General features: G+C 48.4%; 2 protein-coding genes across 3 annotated transcripts in view; one reads left to right on the top strand and one right to left on the bottom strand.

Moving 5' to 3' along the window:
* lrp1ab (low density lipoprotein receptor-related protein 1Ab) overlaps positions 1-13,236 on the top strand; it is an 86,864-nt gene that overhangs the window by 54,016 nt on the left and 19,612 nt on the right. For both annotated transcript variants that reach the window (XM_062392957.1, XM_062392956.1), the window contains exons 28-51: positions 1,316-1,447; positions 2,341-2,568; positions 2,722-2,896; positions 3,089-3,183; positions 3,314-3,463; positions 3,591-3,731; positions 3,856-3,984; positions 4,076-4,207; positions 4,315-4,449; positions 4,538-4,667; positions 4,791-4,917; positions 5,287-5,438; positions 5,593-5,717; positions 5,932-6,306; positions 10,044-10,233; positions 10,427-10,631; positions 10,734-10,926; positions 11,322-11,447; positions 11,564-11,692; positions 11,918-12,037; positions 12,282-12,395; positions 12,506-12,655; positions 12,748-12,870; positions 13,030-13,146. In XM_062392957.1, the coding sequence (XP_062248941.1) occupies positions 1,316-1,447; positions 2,341-2,568; positions 2,722-2,896; positions 3,089-3,183; positions 3,314-3,463; positions 3,591-3,731; positions 3,856-3,984; positions 4,076-4,207; positions 4,315-4,449; positions 4,538-4,667; positions 4,791-4,917; positions 5,287-5,438; positions 5,593-5,717; positions 5,932-6,306; positions 10,044-10,233; positions 10,427-10,631; positions 10,734-10,926; positions 11,322-11,447; positions 11,564-11,692; positions 11,918-12,037; positions 12,282-12,395; positions 12,506-12,655; positions 12,748-12,870; positions 13,030-13,146 (3,693 nt within the window). The remainder of the gene's footprint in view (positions 1-1,315; positions 1,448-2,340; positions 2,569-2,721; positions 2,897-3,088; positions 3,184-3,313; positions 3,464-3,590; positions 3,732-3,855; positions 3,985-4,075; positions 4,208-4,314; positions 4,450-4,537; positions 4,668-4,790; positions 4,918-5,286; positions 5,439-5,592; positions 5,718-5,931; positions 6,307-10,043; positions 10,234-10,426; positions 10,632-10,733; positions 10,927-11,321; positions 11,448-11,563; positions 11,693-11,917; positions 12,038-12,281; positions 12,396-12,505; positions 12,656-12,747; positions 12,871-13,029; positions 13,147-13,236) is intronic.
* LOC133957407 (galanin receptor type 1-like) lies at positions 6,729-8,234 on the bottom strand. Its single transcript, XM_062392963.1, has one exon. The coding sequence runs from the start codon at positions 8,042-8,044 to the stop codon at positions 7,004-7,006; it is 1,041 nt and encodes a 346-aa protein (XP_062248947.1). The 5' UTR covers positions 8,045-8,234; the 3' UTR covers positions 6,729-7,003.

Raw genomic sequence — 13,236 nt, 5'->3', positions numbered from 1 at the left:
AGATTGACTCGCCCTGCCTGTCAGCACAGCCGGGCTAATTTGGACTCTAACTCAGAGGCGAGTGGTGACAAGCTCGCAGCTCATTGCCAACCATGTGGTCTCTCAGCTCGTGTTCCCCGTAGACAGCTGACCTTTTCAGAGCCGTGAGGCGCGTTGTCTCCTCGCACCGGGAACAATCTGGACACCTCCCGCTGCCTCGCTGATCAAAAAGTCACCTCACTGTTTGGTATATCCCCCCAGCTGGGCGGGGAATAAAACCCCTCCCCCCTGTGACTTAAATATCATGTGTTAATCTCACAGACGCACAATGACTGACAAAATGGCAGTCGGTCTTGTTGGAACTGTTTTTGCAGTGGTCTGCCACAGCGAGCTGTCGCCTTGATGTTTAGCCGCCAATGGCCTGTGGGGGTCCGAGGGGTGTGGGGGGCGGCTCAGAGGCACTGGGTCCTGTAATTGGAGGCGGGGAAGAGGGATCTCACCGAATGCTTGATTGACAGCTGCAGCCAGTGTCCATGACAGTGACGAGGCAACGAGCGGCGGTGACAGGTTTTTGCACCCTCGCTCTCCTTGTGGGTCCATTACACTCTGGGAAATGAGAAAATCCCTTTGAGTGTGATACTCTGGAAATGGCATCTCACATTGAAACTATTCGCTTAGCCTGGTACGACAGGTATATGTTACTTTGATGCTTTTTTTCTACATTTTTGAAAAGATAATATCCAATGCAGTCTGCAAAATAAGGATAAAACCAGTCTTTCACATGCCACAGCTGTGTCCAAGATCGGGGGCCGCCCCCATTCAGAGGCTGTTTGATTGGGTCGCGTAGAGCGTAAAGCTGAACTGACATCAGAGCATTTCCTTGATCAGCTTCACCAGCCCTCCCTTACCAGCTTCAGTCGGACAGGACGAGAAAGTTTTAATGCCCCTCGGTTTTTAATCATGTGCACCATTAGCTGTTCGGTGGAGTTGAAGCGTGACACTCAATCATTGGTGGCCGACGCCATTACCTCTTTGAAAAGCAGTTTGTCATCAAAGTTCAATGAATCCTAGGATTGGTTTGGCCCCGGGAAAGATCCACCTGTGGAGCCTTGATCTCTCTGGAATGAAAGGATGCCTTTGCCGCTGTTAAAGAAGCCTTCAAAGTGCGGCAGCCACGTTATACTGCCGGGGTGACACAAGGGGTTAGGGTCCAGTCCTCAGATGCGGCTTCTGGAAGATGCAACCCCTAAATTGAGGCACCTCCTCTGCAGGTTTACACATCTGACTCATCTTTCTCGCTTTTTCTTTAATATTTCCTTTTCTTTCTCTCTTTTAGCTCCCAACCCATGCGCCACCAGTGACGGCAAAGATCCGTGCTCCCACCTCTGTCTCATCAACTTCAACCAGACCTTCTCCTGTGCCTGCCCTCACCTCATGAAGCTGCAGCCCGACAAGCGAACCTGCAAAGGTAAAGAACACACTGTGGAACCTCTCTGAGAGAGAATGTGCACACAACACTGGGACATACCATCCGTGTCATTAAGGAGCAGGGGAACAGCTCTTTGTTAGCAGGGATCTTTTCTCACAGCGGTGAAGACTCCGGCAGTGAACTCTGCTCCGGGTGTGACTGATTGCATCTCCGCTGTTTGTTCCACACTCTCCTTCTAATATCACGTCATATGAAATACTGTCACAAGTGCTGAAGTCTTCATTTAGCGCGGTGTGATTTCCTGATGGTTTTGAGGGGGGGAGCCGTGGGACTCGGATGTGCATGTGTGCACACGCTCCGATGTTGAGTGTCTGTCTCAATGTTTAGAATTCAGCAGAACGGTCCTCAGCAGTGTAGATGGAGGGCTAATTGGATTAGAGGGCGTCTGATGCTTTCCCCGGTAACGAGGGAGTTTTCAGGGAGTCTCAGCTGATTTAACAGATTTCGTTGTTTTTTTCTCCTGAACTCTGGTTCATTCACTTCTTCAAATACATTCTCGATTGAGGGGGAGTTACCGGTTGTCTCCACCCTCTACCTCTCAAAGGGTAAACTACGCAACGTGTTACTGGTTATTTTGACCCTCTCGAGCATCTCTCTCCGGGGATCCGGCTGGCTGCCTTTAACTGTGTTGGCGGTTGAGTAAGAAAACACATAAACTTGACTAAACCTTTAATCACAGTGAGCTCATAACAGTGTAATGGGACAAACTAGAACATGAGAAAAGGGCTTTTTTTATGCAGACATTATTGAAAATCGTACGTTAAATCTTTGTTGCTGATATTGAACTTAAAAAACGAAAGTTCATTTTTGTAGATATCACAGAAAGTAAAATAACTTCTTCCATTCCTCTGCTTTTTACTTTTCTTCTCCAGAGTCTCGCAAGTTCCTTCTTTACGCTCGTCAGATCGAGATCCGAGGCGTGGACATCGACAACCCTTACTACAACTACATCATCTCCTTCACGGTGCCGGACATAGACAACGTGACGGCGGTCGACTACGACGCCGTGGAGCATCGCATCTACTGGTCCGACGTTCGAACGCAGACAATCAAGAGAGCTTTCATCAACGGCACAGGGGTGGAGACTGTGGTGTCGGCTGGTAAGAACAGTCCTAGGGATATATCGGTGGTAACCTGTTTTTATAAAAATGTTTATATTTCTTGTAATTATTTGAAACTAAATGAAATGTTTTTGAAAACTGACTACATGCCCTGGAAGCTCTAACCTTTTTCGCTCTGTGGACACTCCTCAGACCTTCCTAACGCCCATGGGCTGGCGGTGGACTGGGTCTCCCGGAACCTTTTCTGGACCAGCTATGATGCCAATAAGAAGCAGATCAATGTGGCCAGACTGGATGGGTCTTTCAAGAACGCTGTGATCCAGGGATTAGACAAGCCCCACTGCCTGGTGCTGCATCCTATACTGGGGTAAGCGTCCTTTTTTTTAGAAGAAATCCCTTTTGAGACACAGTGATCAGTCTCTTTTTCTTTTTCTTCATTCATACATTTGCTTTTTACACATTTGAGTCTCCTGTTGCTTCGTTTACTGCGATTTGTCAGATCATTCGTTTCACTCCTCAAATCCTCTCTGCATCACATATTATCCATATTCTTCCTCAGGAAGCTTTACTGGACTGACGGGGACAACATCAGCATGTCCAACATGGATGGTAGCAACAGCACCACACTGTTCACTGATCAGAAGGGACCAGTAGGTGAGCAAACGTTTCCCCCTCCATCCTCCAAGAAACTGATGGCAGAATAGTACTGAACTGTACAGGGTGAAAGCACAGACTAAGCAGATCAATGTAAGAGCTGTACATGTATAATTGTCTCCCCACACAGGCCTCTCTATTGACTTTGAGAAAGAGCAGCTGTACTGGATCAGCTCCGGGAACAGCACCATCAGCCGCTGTCAGATGAACGGATCTAACCTGGAGATCCTGGAGGGTGTAAAAGGCAAACTTACCAAGGCTACGGCGCTGGCTATCATGGGTAAGATAATTATTTTAAATACATTAGATGGATCGGGTTATTACTTATATTCTGGGCAGATCTATATCTTAGAATCATTAGCCCAAGATAAGGAAATAAAGATGTGAATCAACTCCCCTCCCTCTAGGAGACAAGCTGTGGTGGGCCGATCAAGGCACTGACCAGATCGGAACTTGTAACAAGAGCGACGGAGGAGACTGGAAGGTTTTGCGAAACAACACTTCTCCGATGATGCACATGAGGATCTATGATGAGGACGTGCAGAAAGGTACGAAACATCTTTAGAAAACCCTGTGACTCACTGCTGGTGGTTTTATCTTCCACCTCTTCGGAGCCGTTTCTCTGTTTTTGTGTGTTTTATTTCTCACTGATCTTCCCCCTTTTTCCCGCAGGAGGTATCAACCTGTGCAGTAACAACAACGGCGACTGCTCCCAGCTGTGTCTCCCCACCTCCCCAACAACCAGGGCGTGCATGTGCACCGCCGGCTACAGCCTCAGGACGGGACAGCAGTCCTGCGAGGGTGAGACGCTGCGTCACAGCCACATTCACACATACAGTAGGAATGCAACGTGTCCTCGGAGCTAAAAGTGAAATGTGCTTTCTCTGAGCAGGTATGGGCTCGTTCCTTCTTTACTCTGTTCACGAGGGAATCAGAGGAATTCCACTCGACCCCGCCGACAAATCTGACGCCCTGGTGCCAGTGTCTGGCACCTCTCTGGCTGTCGGCATCGACTTCCACGCCGGTGAGTGATGCCGAGGGACATCAGTGATTACGCAGCCGCAACGCTGTCATTATCCCAGTGAATCGAATATTTATAGAGTGACACAAATGGCCTTTTTTCCTTTCCAGACAATGACACCATCTACTGGGTGGACATGGGCCTGAGCACCATCAGCAGGGCGAAGAGAGATCAGACGTGGAGAGAGGACGTGGTCACCAACGGCATTGGCCGGGTGGAGGGCATCACCGTTGACTGGATAGCAGGTTTTTACATTTTCCATCCATCACCTGTGGGTATTTCATTTTTGCTCCAGGACAACATAGCTGACTTCTGTCCCTTTGCTTTTTACAGGAAACATTTACTGGACTGACCAGGGCTTCGACGTGATTGAGGTGGCCAGGCTGAATGGCTCGTTCCGCTATGTGGTCATTTCCCAGGGCCTGGACAAACCCAGAGCCATCACTGTCCACCCAGTGAAAGGGTAAGACTTCCTGCCAACAGTTTAACTCAGCGCCCTGTAATAGTGTGGAACCTACTTGGAGTTCTTTTGTTATTTTTCACTGAAATGCACCTTCAATCATCTGTTGTGTGTGTCTGTGTGCAGGTATCTGTTCTGGACGGAGTGGGGTCAGTACCCTCGTATCGAGCGCTCTCGGCTGGACGGCACCCAGAGGCTGGTCCTGGTCAATTCGAGCATCAGCTGGCCAAATGGAATCTCCATCGACTACGAGGTGCGAACCACAGCTGATGTCATTCTGCTGAAATGTGTCGTTTGTACAAATGTTCTAGGATTCTTTAAAACCTTGGTTTGTTTGGAAAACTATTATTATCCATAGCAAATTGAATTGAGTGGTTTATTTATATATTTGAATTACAGCTGAATTATTGAATGATATTTTATATTTTCATTGCTTTAATGTAGCCCTAATAGATCAGAAAAAATTATGAAATTGTTTTTTTTTTTAACATCAAGTGCAGTAGAAAAGAAGCTAAAAGGAAAATTAAATATATCCTAGTGGCGTGATACCGTTACCTCAATACTCATAATCTGCGATTTGAAAATGTGACTTGAATAATTCATGCCTGCTCTGTGCCTGCAGGATGGTTTTCTGTACTGGTGTGATGCCAGGACGGACAAGATCGAGCGCATCAACCTGGAGACCGGAGACAACCGGGAGCTGGTGCTGGCCAACAACAACATGGACATGTTTGCTGTTTCTGTTTTTGAGGAATACATTTACTGGAGCGATCGGTCAGTCCAGTGGAGAAATAAGTTTGTTAAACTTAAACCATCTTTCTAATCTATCCATACTTTCTGTTGTAAAGGACAGCATTTCAGTCATGGGGACGATGTCATATTGTAATGTCGTGATGATTGACACATGGATTTGTCGTCTTTTGTTTAGTACTCATGCCAATGGCTCCATTAAGAGAGGCAGCAAAGACAATGCTACAGACGCGGTGCAGCTCAGGACCGGTATTGGTGTGCAGCTGAAGGACATCAAGGTTTTCAACAGAGCCAGGCAGCAAGGTAGAAAAACACACAAACATACACACACCTAAGCATGAGCTGCCCATGCATGTTCTCACGTGTGGAGAAAACCACTCCTCACACGCACAATAATTAAAAATTGTTTTACCACCCAACATAATGGAAACTCCCAGGAATGGCTGAAATGCTGCATTTAACCAGGCTCATTCTTTGTTTACCAACACACCTCGTAAACGTGTCGCGCTCTCCCCAGGCACCAATGTCTGCAAAGACAACAATGGCGGCTGTGAGCAGCTGTGTCTCTATCGTGGCAACGCGGATCGCACCTGCGCCTGTGCTCACGGCATGCTGGCAGAGGACAACCGCAGCTGCCGCGACTACGACGGCTACCTGCTCTACTCGGAGCGTACCATTCTGAAGAGCATCCACCTCTCGGACGAGACCAACCTCAACGCGCCGATCAAGCCGTTCGAGGACCCCGATCACATGAAGAACGTCATCGCCCTCACCTTCGACTACCACGGCGGCGGAGGGAAGGGGACCAACCGCATCTTCTTCAGCGACATCCACTTCGGAAACATCCAGCAGATCAACGATGACGGCACAGACCGCAAGATTGTGGTGGACAGTAAGTGTGGCGCTTCTGTTTCTTCATCAGGACGTGTGAGTGCCGTTACACAGCAGTCTTCACTGCAGGGAGACATTTCCCTCGGCTCAGTGTCAAAACACATTTGAGCCTCTTCTGTTATCGTCACCATTAATAGCTGAATGTTGTCCCTCGTCCCCCGACACTGTAAACAGCTGTCATCACACATTCTGACAACACAAAAACCCAGGAGGATCCCCTGTACAACACACACACACACACACACACACACACACACACACAGCTGCAGCTTCTCAACCAGAGACTGACATCACTTTGTGCTGCCACTTGAAGAAGATGCACACACACACACACACACACAGACTGTGCTTTTGGCTTGTTTCATCACTGAAGTGTCTTTTTAAATGATTCAAGAGTAGCTGGTTGAACTCCCTCCTGAGAAACATGGCATTTAAAAGCTCTGGACCAAAGCTGTATTCTTTGACAGGAAAGACAGGAAGACAAGTTAGATACATAGGGTTTGTGTGTTTATTGATTTATGGGGGTTGTTTGGCAACACATCACCTGGAATATTTGTCTTTATACTTTCCACATTTATCTGTGTAGTGATAGTATTTAATGAAATGATTATATTCTCATTGAAATCACAACGTTTTTAAGCTAGCCCTATTTCCAGGATGAACTGAGTAATGAGGTAGCACTGTATTTGTCCTTCTGGTCAAAGACTCTGTCCTCTGTCTGACGTGGTGTCCAGCTCAAAGGGCTGCACCATGTCGCTGCTCACCACCTGAGGACACACGATCAGGCAGCTCTTGCACCGGGCCCAGCGCTCTCTCCCTAGCTCCAGCAAATCTCTTCTGAACTTCTGAGACATGAGTCCATACAGTACTGGGTTCACCACGGCCACCGAGGAGGCCAGCAGTCTGGCCAGGATGGCAATGACGTTGTAGCCAGGCGAGTCTGTTACCGTCCCACCGATGAAGGAGAACATGAGGGCGTAGGAGGGCAGCCACAGCAGAGTGAAGACCAGCACCAGGAGAGCTGAGGTGTGAGTGACCTGGCTCTGGTAGCGTTCCAGCTGGAGCGCGTTCCCCAGCAGCCGCGCATGTCGAAGGAAACAGTAGATCTTGGCGTACATCAACACAATAATGCCTAGAGGTAGGGCAAAGCCAAACAGGAATAGAGCAATGCTGTAAACCAGCTGGCTGAAGTCAGACAGGAAGGCGAAGCAGTACACGCCGCCGGACATGGTCACCGTGCGGAAGGCGAACTGCGGCGCCGCCAGGGTCGATGCCGGGACCCAGAGCAGGGCCACGGTCAGTTTGATGCGTCTGTGCATCCGCAAGCGGTACGCACAGGCGGAGTGGACCACGGTGAGGTAGCGCGTCACGGCCAAAGCTGCCAGGGTGAAGACCGAGGCGGCGGAACAGGCCACGCCCAGGAAGCTGATGGCTTTGCACAGGAAGCTGCCGAACGGCCAGAAACCCAGGGTGATGGCGGAGGTGTGGAAGGGCAGGCAGAGCAGCAGCAGCAGGTCGGCCGCGCTCAGGGCCAGCAGGAGGGTGTCGGTGCCGTGCGGGGGCTGACTCTCCTTCCTCCGCCTGCCTCTGAGGATGATGATGACGAGGGTTTGGCCCACAAGGCCAGTCACCAGAATCAGCCCGTCTAAGATGGGCACCAGGGCTTTAACCAAAGCCTCATCAGCCCGGGTGATTTGGCCGAGGCTGCTGGTGTTTACCTGCTGCCCCATCGTCTCCATGCATTCACACACAAGAGTCAGATTAAAGTAACGGCCTGGTACTGTGCATCCGAGCAGCGTTTTCACAAAGTGGGAGAGCGTCCAGCAGAGGCATCACCACACTCCATAGAGACAATCGGTATCACAGCAGTCAGATGAGCTGTGTAGATCGTACCGGTGAGTCGAGAACCTCATTGACATTTAGAGTCGTGAAAACACAAGAGAAAGAGTAAATTGAACTTTGAAAGATAAACAATCCATTCATGGGCTGGAAATTCATTTTCAGTTGCACAGAGTTATCTGCAGTCAAGTGTCACTTAAAGAGTTCTCAGATGCTCTGCTCTTTGAAGTAACTAAAATCACTTTAGGTTGATAATCTAAGAGCAGTCTCAGAAAGAAACAGTTTTTCTTTTTGTACCATGACCTTAAAGAGTGTGCAGGCTTTCCATGGGCTGCATCAGCATCTCCTTTGTAATCCAAGGAGGACCCGTTCACGTCCAAGTTGGAGAGACGCTCTATTGATTTCTTGAAACCGGGCAACGCCGGACGAATTCATCCCCGTAGCCGCTGGCATTGAAAACCAGTCAATGCCAGAGTGAGCGGCCACCGCAGCAGGAGGCACGTTGTCCACTTGGAAGCTCCTCGGAGACTCCGCGGGCAGAGGAGTTGCTGTTCGATTCAACGTGGCTTTCAGTCATCCAAGAAAAATATAAAGCATGAATATAGGTAGTGATGAAAAAAACGAGGTAATTCTCAGGTGGATTCCAGCGCGACTCCTGCGGTTGTCAGAGAGGCTCCTGTCTCTGAGTGGCAATGTTCTTCCCTTCAGGCTGTCTCTATTGTTTGCACAGTGACAAGGGGCTGAGCTGATCTCGGCGAGGGGAGGGGAGACGGTGTTGAATCTCATTACATGGTACTGTGCTGAACAAACTGAATTCTTTCCTGTTCAAAGTGGGGTCGCGTTTGAATCTGAGCGATTAGCTGCCGGTGCTCACCTTCTTCTCATGTCTGTCTCCTGCAGCCTGATGCATAAAAAAAAAAAAAAAAAGTATTACCACGACTGTGTTTATCCTTAAACTTTTAGTTGAGGTTAGTTAGGTTGGTTACCAGCGTATTCCGCATTCAAATTAAGGTTGATTATGGCCCTTTGTCATTCATCTGAAACATCTATTATGGGACTAATTATTGACTTTCAGCCAAAAGCAAACAGTTGTGAGTGTTCAGGTTTTTATTAGTGGGGGGTAAGTGCTCATAAAGCTGGTTGCTAGTGTGACGAAAAAACAGATGGATGCACACACCCTGGAGCCCAGCAGCCTGCAGTACAGTACGTCGTCCTTTTCCATGATGTCGAGTGTCCTGTAGGCAGCACAGACATGAACAGTGTCCGATGATGTGTGCTGGGAGTGCGGGGGGGGGGTCGCGGGGCAAAAGAGGGATGGCGGATATCCAGAGCAGCCGCCTTATATCTGCCGTTCATGGTTGACTTCCTCGCCGCGCCCTCTGTCCCTCTGTCTGACTCAAGCTGCTCTATTTGCAATTTTTCGCCGCGGATGCGAGCGTCCGCAGGGAGCTGTGTTTGTATGGGCAGGCAGTCGCCTATAAAATGACAGGATGATACAAACTGTGTAAAGTCTTTCCAGGAACAGCAGGCTTGGTAAATACTCGGATGAGTTAGGTGCCACTGCCATTTTTACTCGCTTTTCTTTTTTCAACCTTATCCTTCCTCACAGCGTTTCACCATTCATAGAGTGATGAGGGAAGATGGGGGGGAAAAAAGCATTTACCGCTGCCTCTTTAATGAAGTCTCACTAACGCAGCAACTTGTTACAAGCATGACGGGGATTAATGATTTGTTGAATTGTCACTAAGGATTCTCATTAAAGCTGCCACCAACACCCCTGAGAGGTGCTATTATTTTTATAAACTTGGTTCTTCTCAAGCCTAAAGAACCAGAGGTGGAAAAACTCTTTGTGGAAAGGCCAACAAATGTTTACCAACTTCTTCCTTCTCTGTCCCGCAGATGTCGGGTCAGTGGAGGGCCTGGCGTACCACCGCGGTTGGGACACATTGTACTGGACCAGTTACACAACCTCCACCATCACCCGCCACACTGTGGCTCAGAGCCGCTCTGTGGCCTATAACCGCAACACCGTGGTCACTATGTCTGGAGAAGACCACCCCAGAGCCTTTGTGCTGGACGAGTGTCAGGAGTGAGTCATTGATATTGAAACTCGGTGTTCTGCCCTCGGCGCCCAGTTCCAGTCGTGTTTCTTTCTGTTTTTTGTTTTTCCAACACAAGATTTATTTCACTTCACTGAACCGTAACTTTTATCCCGAGACGTTTTTTGGAGCGTCCACATAATGCTCGTCCTGTGTCTGTCCCCCCCCCCCCCCCCGCTACAGTCTCATGTTCTGGACCAACTGGAACGAGCAGGCTCCCAGCATCATGAGGGCGTCTCTGAACGGAGCCAACGTGCTCGTGATCATCGGCAGCGACATTAAGACTCCCAACGGCCTGGCCATAGATCACCGGGCTGAGAAACTCTACTTCTCTGACGCCACCTTGGACAAGATTGAACGCTGTGAATATGATGGAAGCAGCCGTTATGTGAGACATAATCTTTCTCTGTTTTTTTTCTTCTTGTGGCTGTAAAAAAAAAAGAAGCATCGAGTCATTCGGTGAACTGACGCCGGTTATCTTCTCCTTCAGGTGTTGTTGAAGAATGAGCCCGTCCACCCGTTTGGCCTGGCTGTGTACGGGGACTACATCTTCTGGACCGACTGGGTGAGGAGGGCCGTCCTCCGAGCGGACAAGTACACGGGAGGGGACATGAAGGTGCTGCGTGCCGACATCCCTCAGCAGCCAATGGGCATCGTCGCTGTGGCTAATGACTCCAACAGCTGTGAGTATTGTTCATTGGATGACCACCTTGCTCTGTCACTTAGTTTGACCCGCCACCATTTTGAATTTTGAATTAGAGCCCAATCAATATCGATTTTCAGGAACCCATACTGATATTGGAGGGGGGGGAGAAGAATTCTGATACAGCGTCCAACATATTTATTTTTAACTGATTTCATGACGTCATTCTCAGACCTTATCACATTTCACACACTTATAGAAATTGGTCGCTTAAATTTGCCTTTTTATACTCATCCATTTATTATTTCCTGGAAAAAATATGTGAAAATAGAATTTAAATACCATTATGCAGATACCAGTATGTGATTTTTTTTTTTTTTTTGTCGTGTTGAGGCAAAACTATTTCTTTGACACTCTGCGTTATACATCCTTCAGGTGAGTTCTCTCCTTGCCGAACAAATAACGGCGGCTGCCAGGACCTGTGTCTGCCCACGTCCGACGGTCGGGTCAACTGTAGCTGCCGCGGAGAACAACAGCTCCTGGAAGACAACACCTGCTCCTGTAAGTGAAACAAAAAGTCCTCAATCACTATTTCAGGATCAAATATCACTTGACTTTCCTCTCGATCATAAGGTGGTTGCTTGTCCTTGTGTAATCCGATGTGTCTCCCTCACCAGCACTGAATATATCCTGTGGAAGTGTGGATGACTTTGAGTGTGGGAACGGGGACTGCATCAACTACAGCCTGACCTGCGACGGCATGGCCCACTGCAAAGACAAGTCTGATGAGAAACAGTCGTACTGTGGTGAGTTTCCTCGTGGAGCTGCAGGTTAGAGAACAACGAGCTGATTATCATGTTCAAACCAGTTTAGGGCGAGAGAGAGAGAGAACAGGTAATCAGTTTCAATCAATGTATACAGAACTGATTATCAGTTTCAGTGATGAATTGGTGGATTAGGTTGTGTTTTAAAAAAAGATAAAAATGGCTTTGCACTTCAGCGATCTCTAAACAACTGCTCTCCCTCCACAGCCAATCGTATTTGTAAGAAAGGCTACAGACGCTGCATCAACGGCCGCTGCATCGGTCATCAGTTCTGGTGTGACGGCACCGATGACTGTGGTGACCACTCAGATGAACTGCCCTGTAACAGTAAGTCATTTCTGTCCATTTCATTTTATTTCCATTTTTTACTTGCAAAGACAAACCAATGTGAAGTGTCTTTGAGCATTGTTAAAATAGCTCTTATTAAATAATCACATCTTTTCAGATGATTGCACATTTTGACACGACACAGCAAATGTCACCTTAACTGCATTTGTTCTGTCTGAGAGGAGCTATAGAGTGGAATAATTATACATTTTATATATAATGCTCTGTGCTGTGCTTCCTGCAGTGACCCTGTGCAAAGTCGGAGAGTTCCAGTGCAAAGACGGAAGCTGCATCTCCAACTTCAGCCGCTGTGACCAGGTGGTCAACTGTGAAGACGCAGGCGATGAAATGAACTGCCGTGAGTCATCTGCCATCATTCAGTGAACTTGCGGACAAACAGACGAAAACAAAACCTCCCTGGCGGTGAGTCAGTTTTTTAAAAAAGTCCTTGTCCTGTTTTTTTCTCAGAGGCCACAGATTGTTCCCGTTTCTTCCGCCTGGGAGTGAAAGGCGTGTCCTTCCAGAGCTGTGAGAAAACCACTCTGTGTTACCTGCCCTCGTGGGTCTGCGACGGCAACAACGACTGTGGAGACTCTTCCGATGAGAAGAACTGCCCAGGTTCCGTGCTTGTTTCCCCCCTCTGAGTGAATACAACCGTTCTCAACCTTGTTCACAGATCTAACACAATGTTTTTCACTGTTATCCTGCAGATAAGAGGAAGCCTAAATGTCCAGTCAACTTCTTTGCGTGTCCCAGCGGTCGCTGCATTCCCATGAGCTGGACCTGTGATAAGGAGAACGACTGTGAGAACGGAGCTGACGAGACTCACTGTGGTCAGTCCTCTGCAGAGTCGTAGAACACGAAGCATACCAGCATAACCAGTGTTTTTCTTTAGACTTCCTGCCGCACATGGAAAACAGGAGTTACGGTCAGGGTAAATTAAAATAACGTCTCTGAAACGCTGAGCTCTCCCTCTCTTCTTTCCTGTGCAGACAAGTTCTGCACATCCACCCAGTTTGAATGTGGAAACCATCGCTGTATTTCCAGTCACTGGGTGTGTGACGGCTCAGATGACTGCGGCGATGGTTCTGATGAGGACCAGAAATGCAGTAAGTGACATATTACTCACACTCACCGATGTAAGAAATACGCCCTAGCCCGGTCGAGGCCTTCAGCTTAACGTGATCTTTCCCATGACG

The sequence above is a fragment of the Platichthys flesus genome, chromosome 7 (assembly GCF_949316205.1).
Source record: "Platichthys flesus chromosome 7, fPlaFle2.1, whole genome shotgun sequence".
NCBI lineage: Eukaryota > Metazoa > Chordata > Actinopteri > Pleuronectiformes > Pleuronectidae > Platichthys > Platichthys flesus.
The sequence above is the reverse complement of the archived record's forward strand: the minus strand, read 5'-3'. Positions and strand labels throughout refer to the sequence as shown.